At 38.9% G+C, this 18,544-nt stretch overlaps 1 protein-coding gene across 5 annotated transcripts in view; it reads left to right on the plus strand.

The window, feature by feature from the left end:
• Nucleotides 1–18,072, plus strand: part of FGFR2 (fibroblast growth factor receptor 2) — a 179,699-nt gene extending 161,627 nt beyond the window's left edge. For all 5 annotated transcript variants that reach the window (XM_073354182.2, XM_073354184.2, XM_073354181.2 and 2 more), the window contains 9 exons: nucleotides 1,442–1,593; nucleotides 5,320–5,441; nucleotides 6,083–6,193; nucleotides 7,243–7,433; nucleotides 7,653–7,775; nucleotides 9,371–9,441; nucleotides 11,718–11,855; nucleotides 13,670–13,775; nucleotides 16,401–18,072. In XM_073354182.2, coding sequence (XP_073210283.1) covers nucleotides 1,442–1,593; nucleotides 5,320–5,441; nucleotides 6,083–6,193; nucleotides 7,243–7,433; nucleotides 7,653–7,775; nucleotides 9,371–9,441; nucleotides 11,718–11,855; nucleotides 13,670–13,775; nucleotides 16,401–16,565 — 1,179 coding nt within the window. In that variant the 3' untranslated portion in view covers nucleotides 16,566–18,072. The remainder of the gene's footprint in view (nucleotides 1–1,441; nucleotides 1,594–5,319; nucleotides 5,442–6,082; nucleotides 6,194–7,242; nucleotides 7,434–7,652; nucleotides 7,776–9,370; nucleotides 9,442–11,717; nucleotides 11,856–13,669; nucleotides 13,776–16,400) is intronic.
• The last annotated feature ends 472 nt before the right edge of the window (nucleotides 18,073–18,544 follow it).

Genomic DNA, 18,544 nt, shown 5'->3' on the forward strand with positions numbered 1-18,544 from the left:
CTGGGTTTCCAGAAAGAACGCCAATACCTGGAGAAAAAAGGTGGACTCAAAACTAAAGACAGAGACAGGGTGGCAACGACACTAGAGATGCCTGAGACATGAGGAGGTCTGGGGGAGAAAAAACACTATTTTGTTTTTAAATTATCTTGCAACAATGAGATTGAATAACAGTGGGATGCATGCAAGGGAAATGCCATATGTAAGGTGGCATCTTCTCTTTATTTTTTGCAGAAACTATTTTTATCCCACAAATGTAATTTGTAACATTGCTGGTGTCATTTTTGCTTAGCGGTTAGCACTAAGGGCCTCTAACATTATACTGTGAATTCCTGAATGTCTGTTCTGGGTGTCTATGCACAAACTGAGGAGCTGTGAATCTAGCCGTACAGCTGGGGAGAGGGGAGAACTAAAACCTGTTTTCATGGGGGAAAAAAAATCAAAATGCCAAAGTTCCTTTAATTTTGCAGTGTTTGACATTGAGTCATTTTTCATTCCCCCCCCCCTGCAAAATTGTAATGAATTATTTTCAATATTTTTTAATCAAAAATGTTATCAATATGCTTATTGACATTTTTCATTGTCCAAAAACTTGTTTTTAGTAAACCAAAAATGTTGATATCCTTTTTGATATTTTTGATGGTAATTTAGGGAAAAAACAAACAAACAAACAAAAAAAAGCCTTAACAATAAAAGACATTACATTGTCCCTTGTCCCCCCCCAAATGAAACATTTAAACGACGCTGACAAGTTGGTTTTTGTAAAAAGGCCCACTGAAATCAATGGCAGTAATTCTGTTGACTTCAGTGAGGTCAGAAATTCACCCCTCTTTTGGTTTTGTTTGTTTGGAAGGGGATTGGTATTTTTTAACTTCACATTTTTTTTTTATTTTTTATGTTGTTGCATGCAGCCCTACGCTATCTTATGTGGGAAGTGTTATAAATATAATTATTACTTTAATCAGTTGGGGTATGGCTCTGAATCTGTCCTCACAATAGGATTTCTCTGTATACCATTGAGCTCCCAAACTACACTTGCTTAGTGATCCCAGTTGAGCACAAAGTAAATAGAAATTCTTAGAAAATAAAAATATATTCAGGTGTATATAGGGTAAAAATAATAAAAAGGACAACTAAAATGAATGTCAATGTTTCAATAATTCATCATCTTAGAAATGGAAGAGGAAAAATGATGCCAACTAAATTAATAGTGAATGTGTTTAAACACTTAGCACTGTCCAGTTTTCTGCTTGTACAACTGACTCATTCTTATTGGCAATTGAATTAGAGTCAGTGCTTTATTTAGAAGGGAAGATAAACATGTCCAAATGAAGTGTGTGGTTTCATCCACTCTTCATTTTCTTTGGTTATAATGTATTGCCATTGTCTAATAGTTGGGCCAATATTACATCTCCTCCTTTTGCATCTTGTATTCCAATAACAGGTGTCTGCAGATTCTAGCTCCTCCATGAACTCCAACACACCTCTGGTGAGGATAACCACTCGTCTCTCATCAAATGCTGATGCCCCAATGCTGGCAGGTGTCTCAGAGTATGAACTGCCAGAGGATCCAAAATGGGAGTTCTCCAGAGATAAGTAAGTAGACTATTTCCATTAACACCACTTACAGACATCTGAAAATCACAACATGGTACTTTGAAGAGGTTTTCTTTCCAAATCTCTTCAAGGATTACTTTAGCTGTATATATTTTCCCTAATATGGTTAAATGAAAATCCCAAATATCTGAACTCTTGCTAAATGTCAGATTCACTTCTGTTTTATGAATCCAATATTTATAGTTCTGATTTATTCTGAAGTTTTCAGATGTCCCTCAGAGACATTTAGGTAACGGTAGTCCACTCTGTAGAAAACTTTCGCAGATCCATATAACTGACTTGTTAGTAGCAAAGGAGTAAATTTTAATTGTGAGTTAGCAGTGAGCCAAGAGTTTATACAATCTGGATCAGTAATAGATAATATCTCGTTAGCAGTTGTTAAAGCTAATGGGCAATCAGACCCCTGGGATTCCTTTCCATTAAACCATGTCTCTTAATCAATGTGGGTAATTAATAAATAGAAAATGTAGTACAACGCTAATAGAGATGATAATCAGTTTTGGCCTATTTGGAACTTTTTCTTTTTTTGAATAAAGCTATTCTGGAAAATCTATTCTTAGCAAAGTAATAAAGCTGAGTATCTGCAAGATCAGCTAGAGCATAGTCTTTACCATAAATATCATCCAGGGTTTAATCTGTATGGGTGAGAGCTATGAAATATTAACATAGGTAAAACCAAAAACGTAGAGTAAATTTAGTATTAATTAAAAAAAATCATTAGGTTGGTTTGAGAAAACTTGTTTTTACCATGAACAGTTTCCTTTGTAAGATCAGACTAATAACTGTTGGCTAGAGGAGTTGTAATCATGTATGTTTTGAGAACAGTTATGGAAATTATTTGAATTATGTAGTCGAAACCTGGTGCAATACACTGTAATTGCCACCTGCAATGTTCTGGTCAACAGTGGGGGTCTGTATGAATAATTTTGTCAGCCCTCACCCTGGGGGGATTCCCTGAATGCGGAACATTTTAGAGTGCTAAACATTTAAAAACCGTTTTCAGCACAAATATAGGTGGAGCTGGTTTGCAATGAAAGGAGGCTATTTAGAGGCATTTTATGAGGTTGTGGGGCAGCTGGCACACAATGACAGGATTGTTATGCTGGTGCTAGCCGTGCAATAACACATAAATTAACCATTTTCCAATGCAAATGTTTGTTCTCTGCCAAGACCCTAAATTCAATTATAGTTCTGGATAAAACGCAGAATGACCTCAGCATAGCATACCCTGCCCTTCAGTCTTTGTACCTTTTCAAGCTAGTGTGCACACTAAAAACAGATCCAAAGCATGTTGATACATTTTCACTAGTATTACGGTTCAATTAAAGAACAATATTTAAAGAAAGTCCATCAAATTGTCCCAGCTGGAAATATCTTTCTATGTTTTCCAAGGAAATAGAAGAGATTTTTAAATCATTTAGCACTAATCTATTCCTGTTCACCCCTGTGCTAAACCCCCCTTTTACTTCAGTGGTAACAGATAGAAAGCAATGCTGGGTGCTTTTTTCTGAACATCCCATCCTGTATACCTATTCTTATGAAAAAGATGTTACTTCCAAAAGTGGACCCACACAACTTGAATAGCAGTTTTTATAGCCCTGTATGTCGAGGGCCATATTTGGATCAGACATGCCAAACCCGTGAGAAAAATGCAGAAATTCGGCTTGTTTTTGGCTTAATTGGCTTGTAAGTTGCTTGTTGGCTAGTTTTTGGCTTGTTGCTTGTTGTAGTTTGTTGCTTCTTCTTCTTTTTTTTTTTTGATTGGCTCCCGGCAAGGGGGGGAAGAGAGTCAGGGTGCACAGCGGTCCCACCACAGTCCCAGACTGCACGCCGGGGGGATCTAGTCACATAGAGTGTTGGAGTTCTTAGGGATTGGTTTGTTTTGGCCTTGTTTTGAAAAGGGATTAGCTTGACTTTTGGCTTATTGTGAAAGTCGGGGTGCTTATTTACCACGTGAAAGTTGGCAACTGTGATTTGGATCCCATTATTCACACCGAATAGCAGCAGCAAACGCCACAAGTCGTTTCATTGATGCCAGTGGGGCTACTTGTGGAATAAAATACTGCTCCATGTGAGTAAAGGGAGCAGAACATGGCCCTGAAGCATTGATTTTGTAGTTCTGTAACTTTGGGTAAACACTGATATTGGCACCGAACTCTCTCAAATCTCATAGTTTTGCAATCTTTGTTTTTATTTATTTATGTATTTATTTATTCCTCCCCCCCAAAAAATTTGAGAATGACATTTCTCTGTTACAGTTTAGTGAGTACCGCCTCCCGGGTGTCCTACCCACATTGCATTTTACACATGCTGGTGGCCTGGGTACTGAATGTTCTTGTTAAAATCTTTTATGGTGAAAGTATTATGATCAAACTTTACTTTCCCCAGCCCCTGCCCCAGCCCCCTGGCTGGAGACAGGGGTTGGGAGCCTCTCTCTCATATGACATCTGGGGCAGGAGAGAGCATACAGCATGGAAATTGTCCCCACAGAGACCATACTGGGACACAGCCCCTAGTGAGAGGGGCTGAAGGAATGGGAACAGGCATCCTACTGCTGAGGATGGAGAAGGGGAGCACTTTGGGAAGAGGAGGTGCTGCTCCTGAGAGCACTTACACCAGTAACTGGCCAGCCAAGGACAGAGGCTGCCTCTGTGTAAGTGGTACCAGCACTCACAAGGGAAGAGCAGAGCCAGGGAGAGCCATCAGCACTGGCAGCTCCCGGCAGTTGTCCAAGGCTTGGAGGCATTTGGAGAGAAGCTTTCTGTATGCTCTCACAGCTGCTTTACAGAAGCAGCTCCTCCCAACCCCCACTCCCTATGGACTAGCTGCTTGGTCGTCACTGGCAGTTTCCCCTTTCCATACCCTCTTGCCTGTGTCTTCCTTCCCTTTTCCCATAAGCAGAAAGTTGTCTGGCCACCTCATTGCCCCCAACCTTGGACCCTTTAGTGGGAGAAATGGGGGTTGGGACCCAGTATGCCTGTCTCTGTGCTGCCTACTCCGTTCAGCTCCAGATGTCATGAGAGAGAAACTTGCTGCCCCTACCTTGAAACAGGAAGTGGAAAGAGAAAACTGATCTAAAATTAAACTGTTTAGAAGTCATTTTAATGTCTCTATTGCCTACAGACTGTGGGTTTATACCAGATGAGCCACTGATATTTAAAAGATCCCAAAGGTGTTGATACCACCCTTTAACACAAGAATCATTCCAACTCCAAGCTAACAAGTAGAGTTGAAACCAAACACAGAGCCACACACACAAATAAACTCTTTTCTCATCACCCTGCACTCTGGCTGGAAAAGAAGAAAATGACCATATTACAGTGATGTGAAAAGTTTAGCCGCTGTTGGCCAATCTGAAACACTGCATTTTAGTTGAGCAATTTTTAAGGACTACAGCTTGCGAGCCCTGCAAATCTGACCAGCTAGCCATCATATATAGTGTTTGTTATTCTACATAAAGGGAGATTTCAAAAATTGGTTTAGTAACTGTTCTGGCAGTATTGGATGCTCACTGTGGTGTCACTAAAAAAAACATGCTACAGTGTGCATGAAACCTGGTATGCACCAGGAGTCTCATTTGTTCTTTATGATAAATGATTCATGCTATAGCAAGTTGTTGCAAGCTTTTTATATCTTGCTCTGGAATTTCACTGGCTATCTCCCTTCACCAGATGCTGTGTGCTAATCCTCTATTTACACCTCTAGGCTGACATTGGGTAAACCCCTTGGAGAAGGTTGCTTTGGGCAAGTTGTCATGGCAGAAGCAGTGGGAATCGACAAAGACAAACCAAAAGAGGCAGTTACTGTGGCAGTGAAGATGCTGAAAGGTAAAGGGGTGGGGGGGGAGATGAGATGGTAATTTTTATCAAGAAAGTTCTTTTGTGGCATCTGAACTCTATCATTATATGGGATCAGAGTTCACATAGTTGACCTCAGCCTTCAGCAGCTTTCAGTATAAATCAGTGCCTTTGACAGCCTATTTATCTTCAGCAATGTGTATTTACAAGCAAATCGAAGTCTTGTTAGAACTGTTCAGTTTTCTTGTCTGTTGGTTTCATTCACAGGAGAGACAAAATATATTTAGATATACCCATGATTTTCCATTTCCAGGTAGACAGGTACATGTTTGTTATAAACTTAGCTATAAGATTAGCTCTCAGAAAAGATGCAACAATTAATTGCTTGAGAGTCCAGTGCAGGTTTTGCAGCGTCTTGGCAATCCGTATTTTTTGCTTTTTCCTCTAAACAGAATGTTATTGAAGGGGACAGGGAAGGGGGCAGCTGTCCAGCCTGTTTCAAGAGACTGAGACCACTGCTTATCAGGTCACATGACTTTGTCCTAGAAGCTCACATTTATTCCTAAAGCAGTGTCCTTTAGATGATGTCACGTGATCTGACAAATGGCTAACAACCCAAGTTAAGCTGGCACACCAGAAAACGTTAGATGAACTTGTTTTCTCTTGTGCAGATGATGCTACAGAAAAAGACTTATCTGACCTGGTGTCAGAGATGGAGATGATGAAAATGATTGGGAAGCACAAAAATATCATCAATCTTCTTGGAGCCTGTACACAGGATGGTGAGTACAAAGCAGAAAGCTAGCCAGTGCTTTCATTCAAACAGGTCTTGAAGTGTCTCATTTATCATAATTTTTCAATAGTTTTAAAGGAAACAGTCATACTGTGATGGGATTTGCAGATATTTCTTTAGCTTAGCAGCAATATTTTAACTTCCATATCTGATTATAAACAGGCTTTGCAGCTGTAATGTTAAGAGGGGATACCGTATAGTGTGAAACCTCTGTAACTTAGCTCTGCTATAGGGAAAAGAGTTTTTTGTTTTTTTTACAGCAGTTTTACACACTTTATTCTAGGTTTCAGAGTAGCAGCCGTGTTAGTCTGTATCTGCAGAAAGAAAAGGAGGACTTGTGGCACCTTAGAGACTAACAAATGTATTTGAGAATAAGCTTTCGTGAACTACAGCTCACTTCATCGGATGCATTCTGATCTAGCTGTAGCTCACGAAAGCTTCTGCTCAAATAAATTTGTTAGTCTCTAAGGTGCCACAAGTTCTCCTTTTCTTTTTACACTTTATTCTGACACTTTCAGTCCTGTTTTAGTGAAACTTTTAGTGTGTCATTTGGAAGGGATCACTTTACTTTGTAAATGTTTTACCACTTTGTTATTATAAGCTAATTAAGAGGTATAAGGAGTCCAGAACTGTGTAAAGGTGACAGGAAAACTAACTTTTTTTTTTTTTAAAGTGGTGTAATCTTTTGGGGGTTTCATGCAATGTTTGTTCTGCAAATGTATAAAGTGCAGGAGAGAGCATGGTCTGAAAGGAATAAACTCAAGGTTGGGATTTAGGAACTCTGGAGCGCTAATGCTGTCTCTGCCACTGACTTGTGGTGTGGCCGTGGGCAAATCACCTCACAATGTTTCTGCCTCTTTTTCCCTATCTTTAAAATGGTACTTGCCAATTTTGCAGGGGTGCTGTGAAGCTTAGTTAGTGAATGTATGTGTGTACAGTGCTGTGAAGATGGAAAGCACTATATAAGTTTCTGTTAAAAATCATTTTACCCTTTGTCCCTGTTTCAACTCTCATGCTGTCTATTCTGTTTATCTAAAGGGCCGTTGTATGTGATAGTTGAATATGCTTCTAAAGGGAATCTGCGGGAGTATCTGCGAGCACGGCGACCCCCTGGAATGGAATATTCATTTGATATCAACAGGGTACCAGAAGAGCAGATGACATTCAAAGACTTAGTATCATGCACATACCAACTGGCAAGGGGCATGGAGTACTTGGCTTCACAGAAAGTAGGTAGAGATTGGCAAATGCTGCACAAATCTTTCTGGGAATATTTGTCTGATGCTTTAAACTAATTCACTTCAGTTTTAGTCTGACCCCTTTTGTGTTAACTAGAGAATGTATTTACCAGCAGAAATGTTAATGGAGGCCTTGTTCCAGGAGGTTCACATGATTTCATTTTAATGTCTCACACATTCAGCAATTATTTTTCTTTTTTTCTTTTTCAGTGCATTCATCGAGATTTAGCAGCAAGAAATGTTTTGGTAACTGAAAATAATGTGATGAAAATAGCAGACTTTGGTTTGGCCAGAGACATCAATAATATAGATTATTATAAAAAGACTACTAATGTAAGTGGATTGCAGTCTTATCTCTGGAACCAGTATTTCTTTCAGTGGGTCATTTAAAGTAGTGTGATTATAATACTAATGGACTTCTTGTACACCAGCCTAACTTTTAATCACTGAAAATAAAATAGTAATCAAAGGCATAAGCATCTCTAATCACTTTTACTAAGCGATGAATGTTATCTGTTTACACAACCTGAGAGAATATATATTACATGATTAATTATGATTAATTATTAATTATGAATGATAACATTCAGTATTGCTTTTCATAGGGCCTGATCCAAAGTCCACGGAATCAATGGAAAGATTCCCATTGTCCTCAATGGGCTTTAGATCAGATCCCAGGGTCTTTGAAAACATTTAGTAAACAGTAAAATGTTTCCTTTTATGGTACCCAAATAATGTACATTATTGTAGATATTTCTGGTTATACTTGTATTGTATTCAGGTTTGTAAACACTTTACTGTGGTGGTAAGTGGGATTGGAGTCAGGAGAATGGGTTTCATTGACCACTCTACTACAGATCTGCGATATGATCTTGAGCGAGGCAGTTAGGTCAAAAAAGTGGTCACTGATTTGGGATACCTAATTTGAGATACCTTTTGCCTAGTTTTCAGAGGCCCTGAGCAACCCCAATTCCATTTGAAGTCAATGGAAGCTATGCAAAGTGCTTTGAGATCCACTGATTCAAGTTGCTATATTAGTGCAAAATATTAATAGAATATATTACATTAAATGGTTAATTCATAAAAATAAGTTTCTAAGCTACCATCCATTGCACTTTTAAGGGTGAAACTGGGCTTTGTGTGGGCAACTCCATGGTCTTTGTCATGGAGGGAATAGAATCCACCATCAATCTTGGGGCAAGACATAGCCCCTCTGCAGACTCGTCATTGGAAATGTCATAGAGTCATAGAATATCAGGGTTGGAAGGGACCTCAGGAGGTCATCTAGTCCAACCCCCTATTCAAAGCAGGGCCAATCCCCAGTTTTTGCCCCGATCTCTAAATGGCCCCCTCAAGGATTGAACTCACAACCCTGGGTTTAGCAGGCCAATGCTCAAACCACTGAGCTATCCCTCCAGTTTCTAGTGCTCTGCAGCTCTCCTGTGCCCACCATGCTTGGGTTTGGCCCACGGGAGCAGGATAAATGTGAATCCAGTAGCCCTAACCTCACCCACCAACTAGTCCCTCTGTGCTGGTCTACTGGTTAAAGAGTTGCTGAAATTCATCTGTTTGCAGAGTGTCCTAGGCGTCAGGCCCTCCCATATGAGGCTACTGACTCTCTCCATCTCTTCCTCCCACTGATAGGCAATGTGGGGGATACGTGGCATGTAAGGGTTCTTTCTGTGGATCCTTAGATCATTTTGTCTTAGCTAATTTTGTCTGAAAAGTTTACATCTATTTATTTGAGCCCGGGGTCTGGAGAATATCAGTCTTTGTTATCTCTGAGAACACCATGTCATTAATCCTTGCTTTTTTATATTACAGTATCGAATATTTTAGAAATCCTATTGCTGAATTTGCCTTGTGAATAACTACAATTTTAATTCAGTGTTACTTATTTCTCACCCACCTCCCCGTCATGTTTCCAGGGCCGGCTGCCGGTAAAGTGGATGGCTCCAGAAGCCCTGTTTGACAGAGTGTACACACATCAAAGTGATGTGTAAGTAACTTTATTTTTTTTAGCCTTTTATTTTATTTTATTGTATTTTATTTTAGTTACAGTTTGGGGAATCTTTATATCTTTTCCTGTTTTCCTTAAATCTTAACTGCTTGCTTTCTCTGTTTCACACATTAATAGAAGGAGCAGGCATCGCCCTTAGAAAGTGAGGATTTTATGGTAGACTGCTAACCAATGCTCTGTTACTAATCTGCCTGGCTTCAAAGCACATGAAAGGTGGAGAATGCTAACCTCCTTCTGTCAGTGCGGAAGTTTTCCCCCCTTGAACTTACTTACGGATGTGCAGCTACAAAGCATGTATCTAATTTGCTTGGCTTTGGTAATATTCTGAACTTCCTTCTATTTTTTTTTTTTAAAGGAAATAATCCTGAAATTTTCACTTGTTAAAATTTGTGATAAAAATGGTTTGGATTTAGGTAAAACATACAGTGGGCTTACTTGAAAAGTTCATTCTGCTTTTAGAGTTATTACTGCTTCCAGAAGCATTCCCTATTTTAAGTAGGGGGAATAATTGGAATCAATAATACCTCTAAAACTGGAACAGACTTTTTAAGTTTCCCCACTGTATCTAGCTGACATAACCTTATGGGGTTTGCTCTACTTTCTAGGAAAGTTTTCTAGGATAATCTTAGCACTCCTTATAATTCTGGGATTACAATTTGAAACAAAATAAACTCTTTTATGGTGTAAATATTTACTGTTTTCCAGTGTCTTTGTTTCCTATACTTTGGTTTGATTTAAGCAGAAGGACTCTCTTTTTCTCTCACTTTGGGTCTCAGAATCACAGCGCTAATTGACACTACTCATAACAATTTAAATATTGCTTTTGTTGCATAGTCTTTATACAGTGCTGATGGAAATTGCACATTTCTTTATTTTTATATGAAGAGCTATTAACCCCAAAGGGCTTGATGCTGCACAGCACAGACATGAGAAATTGAACGTATAAACACAAAGTTTAAAAAAAAAAAAAGACGACGACGACAGGACGGGAAGAGTTTGATCCTGCACTAATCAGAGCACTTGCATCTGTATATAACCTCTACTTGCATTTACACAGAAGTGTAACATCCGTATGCACCATATGAGGAACTGAAGGATTAAGACCAAGATTTGCAAACATAGCTGGTGATTTTTGGGTGCTTTAACTTTTGTGGCATCTGATCCGCAGAAAGTGCTGAGTACCCACCCTGTGAAAACTGGGCCACCTTTAAGGGGTGTCAGGCTGGGCTCCCAAAATCGCTAGTCAATTTTGAATATCCTAGTCAATGTGTAGTCTTTTAAAAAATGTTAATAATGTATGATGTACATTTGGTTTTCATGCAATGTTTTCATTATTTGTAGACAACGCTGTTAACAAAAGTTAGTGGTAGCTGATTTAATTTGTTTGAGAGAGACTTTATATTTAAAATTGAATTAAATTTTAGCAACTTTTTTGAGCAAACTTGCAATAAAAGTTGCCATATGTCTACATATAGTCCTTGCCTTGACAAATATATTTATCTGTCTATATTTTTAGTAGTTTTCAAGTTTGCCAAGGTTCTGGGACCCTAAAAGCCCAGCTCCATAGCTCCTCGGGGTTTCCTGCCTGGTTTCCTACAAAGATTGGCCAAAACTGACACATTCCTGTGGAACATTTTTGTTTTTAATGAATTGGCATTTTCTGAAAGAGAAACGTTCTATCATAACATTTCCAGCCCGCTCTACCATATAGGTATTCTATAAATAATTATACTGTTAATTACAATTTCAGTTTTATTTACAATAGCCCTGGAAACTGACAACTTGGGAGTTTGGAGAACATCGAACGGAGGCCTCAATTCAGGGAAACATTTAAGAATGTGCTTAAGACAATCCCTATTCAGCAAAGTCCTTATGCACCCGATTAACTCTAAACATGTGCTTACGTCCCATTGAAATCAGCAGATGCATAAAGTGGCAAATGCATAAAGTTAATTTCATGCTTAGCTATTTTTCTGAATAAGGATGGACTGCTGAGTTGTGGCCAAATTTAGGACCAGATTCTGCCATTGTTTCTCATACTGAGTAGTTCCTTATTTGATTAATCATCTCAGTGAAATGGGAAGTATTCAAGGAGTCAGATTCTACGTAATAAGGCTGGTAGAATCTGACCCTTAAACACAGAACTGCTGCAGAAAATAACAAGGAATCACTGTTCTCTGTCTCTTTCAGGGATATGCCTTTGCTTTTATAGGTAAGATTAATTTAATTATGCACTGTTCCCTTTTATTCTGTAGTTGGTCATTTGGTGTGTTGATGTGGGAGATCTTCACTTTGGGAGGATCACCCTATCCAGGAATTCCAGTGGAGGAACTTTTTAAGCTGCTTAAAGAAGGGCACAGAATGGATAAGCCTGCCAACTGCACCAATGAACTGTAAGGACCATTATTTACTGAAGTAATACAACACTAGCATGGTCACACAGCTAATACTGATTTGAATCCCATGCAGAATCCAGCATTTTCTAAGCTGCTTGACTCTATAAACGGGAGCATTGCGTATAAAAAAGAAATGGTTGAAACATGTTTCCAGGAAATGTGTGATACAGGATAGACATTTGCTCACTTAACTTTGGTACTGTTGAAAAACAATTAAAAAAAAAATCTCAACAAGTCAATCTTTGGTATATTTGTTATTACACTCAGTCCTAGCGTATTAAAATCTATTGGCAAATCATTATCTGCTTTTGGTAACAGGTATGAATATGACCCCTGACTGTCTTTGCTACACATTACCCCCTGTTTTGTTCTTTCCACCCTCAAGGTCCTTTATAGTATCCATCATTCCTCCCGCCAAAGAGGAGGAGGTGCAAGAGTGAGTCTGTACCACTTATTAATCACCCAGCAGGATAGAACGCTACAAGCCACTTTTCCTGTTGTCAAGAGCTCAGTGGGCCAATAGGAGGTACACCTAGGAAGCCAGAGGCTTGTGGGAGTCCACAGCACAGACACAAGGTCACCCCGTGGCCTCTCAAAATATTCTGAAATTCTGAAAGATATCAGAATGCAAGTTAATGGTACATCCCTGCACATAGCACTTTAGCTCCTGAGTCATAGGCAAAGCCAAGCATAAAATTAACTAGTTCTGGTTGTGTTTTTGAGTATCTGCAGAATGCTGTACAAATGCCCTATATCTGTTAGGGTGCAGTACAAAGTGCAGAGCCGTTTGTAAAGTATAAAGTTCTATAATAATTTAACATGATTGGTCCAGTCTGGATATGAAATAGACCAGATTTTCAGAAGGGCTGAGCACCTGCAATTTCATTGGCTTCAACTGGCGATGTGGGTGCTCCTCACCTGTGAAAGTGGGGCCGTATATGTCAAATGAATTGTCATGCTTATAGCCAAAATCCATACTTGTCATGGCAAATGTCATGCCCTGCTTGCATGCCGTTTTGTTGAAACTAGTTGATTTGACCTCAAGCTATATCCCGGGTAATGCCCAAAGTTAGGACATAAAAGGCATTAAATCAGAGGTCCTCAAACTGTGGGGCGTCCCCCCAGGGGGACATGGAGGAACATGCGGGGGGAGTGGCTGGGGCCCGGGCCAACCCCCACAGGAGGGGAAGCACCACCTGGCTCCGCTCCTGGCACTGGCTGCTGGCCCAGGGCCCCCCGCCTGCTGACCCCAGCTGCTGACCCTGCTCCTGGAACTCCGCTCCCAGCCCCCTTACCGTGTCCGAGTCTCCCCCACCCCCAGAACCGTGGCCTCACTCCTGGCCCCAGCTCAGGAAGGGGGGGGGGCATGGACGGGGTAAGGGGGGGGCGCAAGGTAAAAAGTTGGGGGACCACTGCATTAAATTATACTTCTAGTAGAGGAGAGCAATAATTACAATTCACAGAGGCTAAATTCCCTAATTCAGCATAGTACTTAACCATGCGCTCAACTTTAAGCATGTGATTTAGTTCCATTGAAACTGATGGAACTTAAGTGCTTCCCTGAATCTGGGCCTAAATGCTGCGATCTAGATGCTGGGTTTTCACAGTTATTTGCAGTGGTATAAAACTAGAAATGCAAGCTCATTGCTAAGCCCTAATTTAACAGAAGTGAAGTATTGTACAATGACCACATTAGGGTCCATGGGCTCCTAGGCGCTGCAGTAATACAAATAATAATAATTGTGAATTAAATGGACAGACCACAAGGATAAATATGGTTAATTAACCCAGTGAAATGCATATTTATACAGCTATATGATGATGAGAGATTGCTGGCATGCAGTGCCTTCCCAGAGACCAACTTTTAAGCAGTTGGTAGAAGACTTGGATCGAATTCTCACTCTCACAACTAATGAGGTAAGTAAAGTATATTCACTTTTTAACCAGCAGATCAGAACATAAAGTTTACAAGATAAATGTAATTTATTAAAATATGAAACTGCTCTATTTCTATTATAATTCTATTTATCAGTTTTCCACTGGGATCTCAGATAGATAAACTATATGGCTTAATGAATCATGTTTTTTCTTCTAGAGGTTTTGATTTATGTAATAAAACAAACACACGTATGCACGCGCACACACACACAATAAAGCGTTTTCCCTTGTCCCTCTGCATATCTCATAATAGTTTCAGCATATCATCCAGGAAAAATGTGTGTATGGGGGGGGAGATTTATGTTTCAACATTACAATTTGGTGTGAGGGACAGACCTAGAGTTTTATATTCTGAATTTATCAACTTAGTTTGATTCTCACTTATAGTAATTAAGTCAGAATAAGCAGCCAAAGTAAATGGCAGATTTCAATTGATCTGTCTAGGCGTTAATTTGCTTCATTGAAATAGCTCTGCTGGGGGTACAAGAACCCAGAGGGGAATATGGAGAAACCATGCAATTCTACAAGGGCAACATCTAGTACCATTCCAGCTGGAAATATACATGACGCTATTTTATTCTTAGAACCTTATTTTCAGAGGTCTGAAAATCTATTAGTTGTAGCAAGCAATGCATTAAGATATACAGATAGGGATCATTTCAGTTCTCTTACCACTAACTCACAGCTACCAGAAAGTTTGGTGCTTTGGTTTGGATAAATGCTGCATCCCTAAGAGGAAGAGAGAGGGCTTAAAACTGTCTTTGCACACTCCTGATTCTATGCTGCTCTAGGGGCCCGGAGCTTACAGCGGCCTATTTGTTACTGCAGACTGCCTAGCTAACCTATGGGCAGCCGTGCTGCCCATAATCTCCACAATGCTGTGGCCATGTCCCTCTTCCCACCCTCCCCTGCACACCACCTGCACTGGGGCTTGCCAAGGGGTCTTTGGGAGCAATCTTATCACTGTATTCCATAAGGCCAGCTCCAGTAATCCGCCTCAAGCTTGATATGAGGCTTTTAGGCCCCATTACACCACTTTGGCTCTTCCATGTGATATAAAGGGGCTGGAGTGGGGGTGAGGATCTCAGCCAGATGATTAACTGAATTATGTGAAACTCTTGAATCTGCGAAACTGTGTTAGAAATCTCCTGAGAATGCTCTCTCTCCCTCTCTCATATTCTGGTACTTCCTGCTTCCATTTGTGTCAGAAATTTCCAGACCATTCTGGTGCCCTGGAGCTGTTTCCCTAACCTACATGTGTATCCTGTCTTCAAACAGTTACAAAGGCCAGCTTTAAAAAAATTGCTTGTGAAATATGAAGTTATGTTAGATCAAAACTGCAGTCTAGGAACCATTTTGTTGCCTGCTATGTGGGTGTTTGTTTTAAAACCTCCATTATTGCCCTCATTTTAAAGCTATGACCATAAAGTCCTGACACTTTAAGATTTTGAAGAATCATTTAAATCAAATAATTAAATGAAATATAAAATACTGACTGATAAGATTTGTCTCGTCAGCATGATCATAACTTGTGGTTTAGCAAATGAAGAGATAGCATTAAATGAATACAGCTGCCCTTCAGAAGTTGAAAGAGAAGGAACATTTCAAGGGAAAAAATAACTTTATTCTCCTGCCAAAATTGCCGTTTCTAACAAAAGTTGCTTAACTCGAACCTTGGATTAAACTGAAATTATTTCCTTTTTGTTATACTGGTCTGGTCATGGCTACTCTAGGTCAGTAGTTGTGAATCTTTCCAGACTACTGTACCCCTTTCAGGAGCGTGATTTGTCTTGCGTACCCCCAAGTTTCACCTCACTTAAAAACTACTTGCTTACAAAATCAGACATAAAAATACAAAAATGTCACAGCACACTATTACTGAAAAATTGCTGGCTTTCTTGTTTTGTCTGTATGAAATTTTAGTTTGTACTGACTTCACTCGTGCTTTTTATGTAGCCTGTTGTAAAACTAGGCAAATATCTAGATGAGTTGATGTACCCCTGGAAGACTTCTGCATACCCCCAACGGTACACAGAACCATGGCTCTAGGAGGCAACAACAAAGAAAGAAAATCGCAGAATATTTAGTGTAGAGAACCCAAATCCAGTGAATATGGTTTTGTTATTTTTCATTTCGGTTCTCATAAGCATGCAAGTGTAGTACATGTCTAAATCTAAATTTAAAACCAGATAGTCAAACTGACCAAAGGAATATAAAAATGGAAGTATCTTTTTCTCCAAATCATTACCATATGCTAGAGAAAAATGGTTCTATTTAGGATGAAAATTTCATTTTTATCATTATAAGCAAAAAGTCCTCTTTTGATGTGGTGAGCGTGTTTATTTCCACTGATGCGGTTAATGCTCATGTTGTTGGAAATGACACATCTGCCTTAGACTGACTGACTCTTTCTTTCTTTCTCTCTCACTTTCTCTCTCTGATATATAGGCGACAGTCAATTTTGAATGTAGCTGATCTTTCTTAGTATAGAATTGCCTGAACATTTTTTGTCTGTGAAATATACATACTGCATGACAAAGCCAAATCATGTGGCAATGTGCTTCTGTCATTTATAAATAAAATTATTTCTCTCTTCCGTTCCAGGAATATCTGGACCTCAGTGGACCTCTTGAACAGTATTCACCCAGTTATCCCGACACTAGGAGTTCGTGTTCTTCAGGTGATGACTCTGTTTTTTCTCCTGATCCAATGCCTTATGAACCCTGTCTTCCCAAGTACCAGCACATAAATGGTAGTGTTAAAACATGAAAGGAAAGCATTCTTATTCCTCAGAGGAATAAAGAAACAAGAATGCCAACCTACCTACCACAAGTAAAGAGCTCTTTTCTCCAGGACCCTAATGTTTCTGTTTGTACATATGAAATATAAGAAGAAGAAAAAATATTTTGGAGGAAGATGGTCAGAACATGTGTAAAGAATTATATAGTTTGGAACTCTTAAGCAATTCCAAAAGAAGGAGAATGTTTATGGGCCATGTATGGATGTACCTCACCATGTCAATTTTCTGGCTCACTGCAAGCTGCAATGGACTTTGTTTGTACCATGGACCAGTTGGACTTAAGGCAAACTCTGGGTCTGCCTTTTTTGTTTATTTTGTAATATTTGGAGAAAATATATGTTGGCACACACTTACAGAGCACAAATGCAGTATATAGGTGCTGGATGTATGTAAATATATTCAAAATATGTATAAATATATATTATATATTTACAATGAATTATTTTTTGTATTGATTTAAAAATGGATGTTCCAATCCACCTAGCAAATTAGTTCTTTTTTTAACAGCTATTTGCTAAATGCTGTTCTTACACAGAATTTCTTAATTTTCACCATTCAAAGGTGGAAAATACTTTGCTTTCAGGGAAAATGGTATATCATTAATTTATTAACTAATTGGTAATGTACAAAACAATTAATCGTTTATAGGGTTGTTTTTTGTAATTTAAATGGCATTTCTAAGCAGGCAGCCCAGAGATCTAGTAGATATATTGCTCAGACTTTCGTAGTTGTCAGATCTTTAAAAAAAGAAATATTTACAGTATATAACTAATTTGGGGAGAATTATGCTTTTGATTTATTTGTGTTTTAAACTTCAGTGCCAGATGATTGTTCTTATCAATATCAAAATTCCCATATTTTAAAAAAATCCTTTAATAAGAAGGTCTTCTGTTTTCTGTGTGTCTGGTTTTGTAACTATCACTAAAGCATATGTGACACTTGAACAATATTTTCTAAGGCCTAAATAACACAATCATTCTATGGAGGGGGAAAAAAAGGAGAGTCTTTAATGGGTTCCTAAAGTAAGGAAAGATATTAACTTGTCTATAACCATAGCAGAATGTACTGCTCTAAAAAGAGCTGAGCTTCCACTCTGCTTTGCTCATGCATCAAATTAACTAGTATTGTCTTCATTGACTTGATAATGGGTTCCAGATCTTCTGGCCCGATAGTAGCCTTTCAGCTGTTCCTATATTGTAACATAAGTTAAAAAGAGAGAGACAATTTATCATGACAATTTGCCATAGGAATACTACCATCTTTTTAAGGGATTAGTTCATACTGGCTCCAGTATATTTTTCCAAACTATTCCGCTGGGGTCAGACAAAATATTACTGCATTTCTTTCATTTGTATTTTTTTTAAAAAAATTGTGTTTTTACTTTCAAAACACCCATTCACACTGATATAGCCATGCAATACAAATGCGAATTACACTGATTTACTTATTAAAAATTTGGGAAAAAAGTATTAACATCTGTTAACTTTTGTACTGACAATAAAATGTTTCTACAGATACTAATGTTAACATTACAAAATAAATGTCATGCAGCTTATTTTTTTAATCCTGTGTGTCTTACAAAATGGTTTCCTGTACTTAAAATGATGGGGCATATCAAGTAATTCTTCTTATTGGCTTTACATTAGGATCACATACTAGCAAAACATTCTTTTAGTACAGGGGTTTGTACACCATCTTTCACACATGTAAGCACGAGTCACTTTACTCACCTGAGTAAAATATATATAAGTTTTGGTGTTTGCAGAATATTAGTTTGAGCTGAAAATGTACTGGGGGGAGGGATAGCTCAGTGGTTTGAGTATTGGCCTGCTAAACCCAGGGTTGTGAGTTCAATCCTCAAGGGGGCCATTTAGGGATCTGAGGAAAAAATTGGGGATTGGCCCTGCTTTGAGCAGGGGGTTGGACTAGATGATCTCCTGAGGTCCCT

The sequence above is a fragment of the Lepidochelys kempii genome, chromosome 7 (genome assembly GCF_965140285.1).
Source record: "Lepidochelys kempii isolate rLepKem1 chromosome 7, rLepKem1.hap1, whole genome shotgun sequence".
Taxonomy (NCBI): domain Eukaryota; kingdom Metazoa; phylum Chordata; order Testudines; family Cheloniidae; genus Lepidochelys; species Lepidochelys kempii.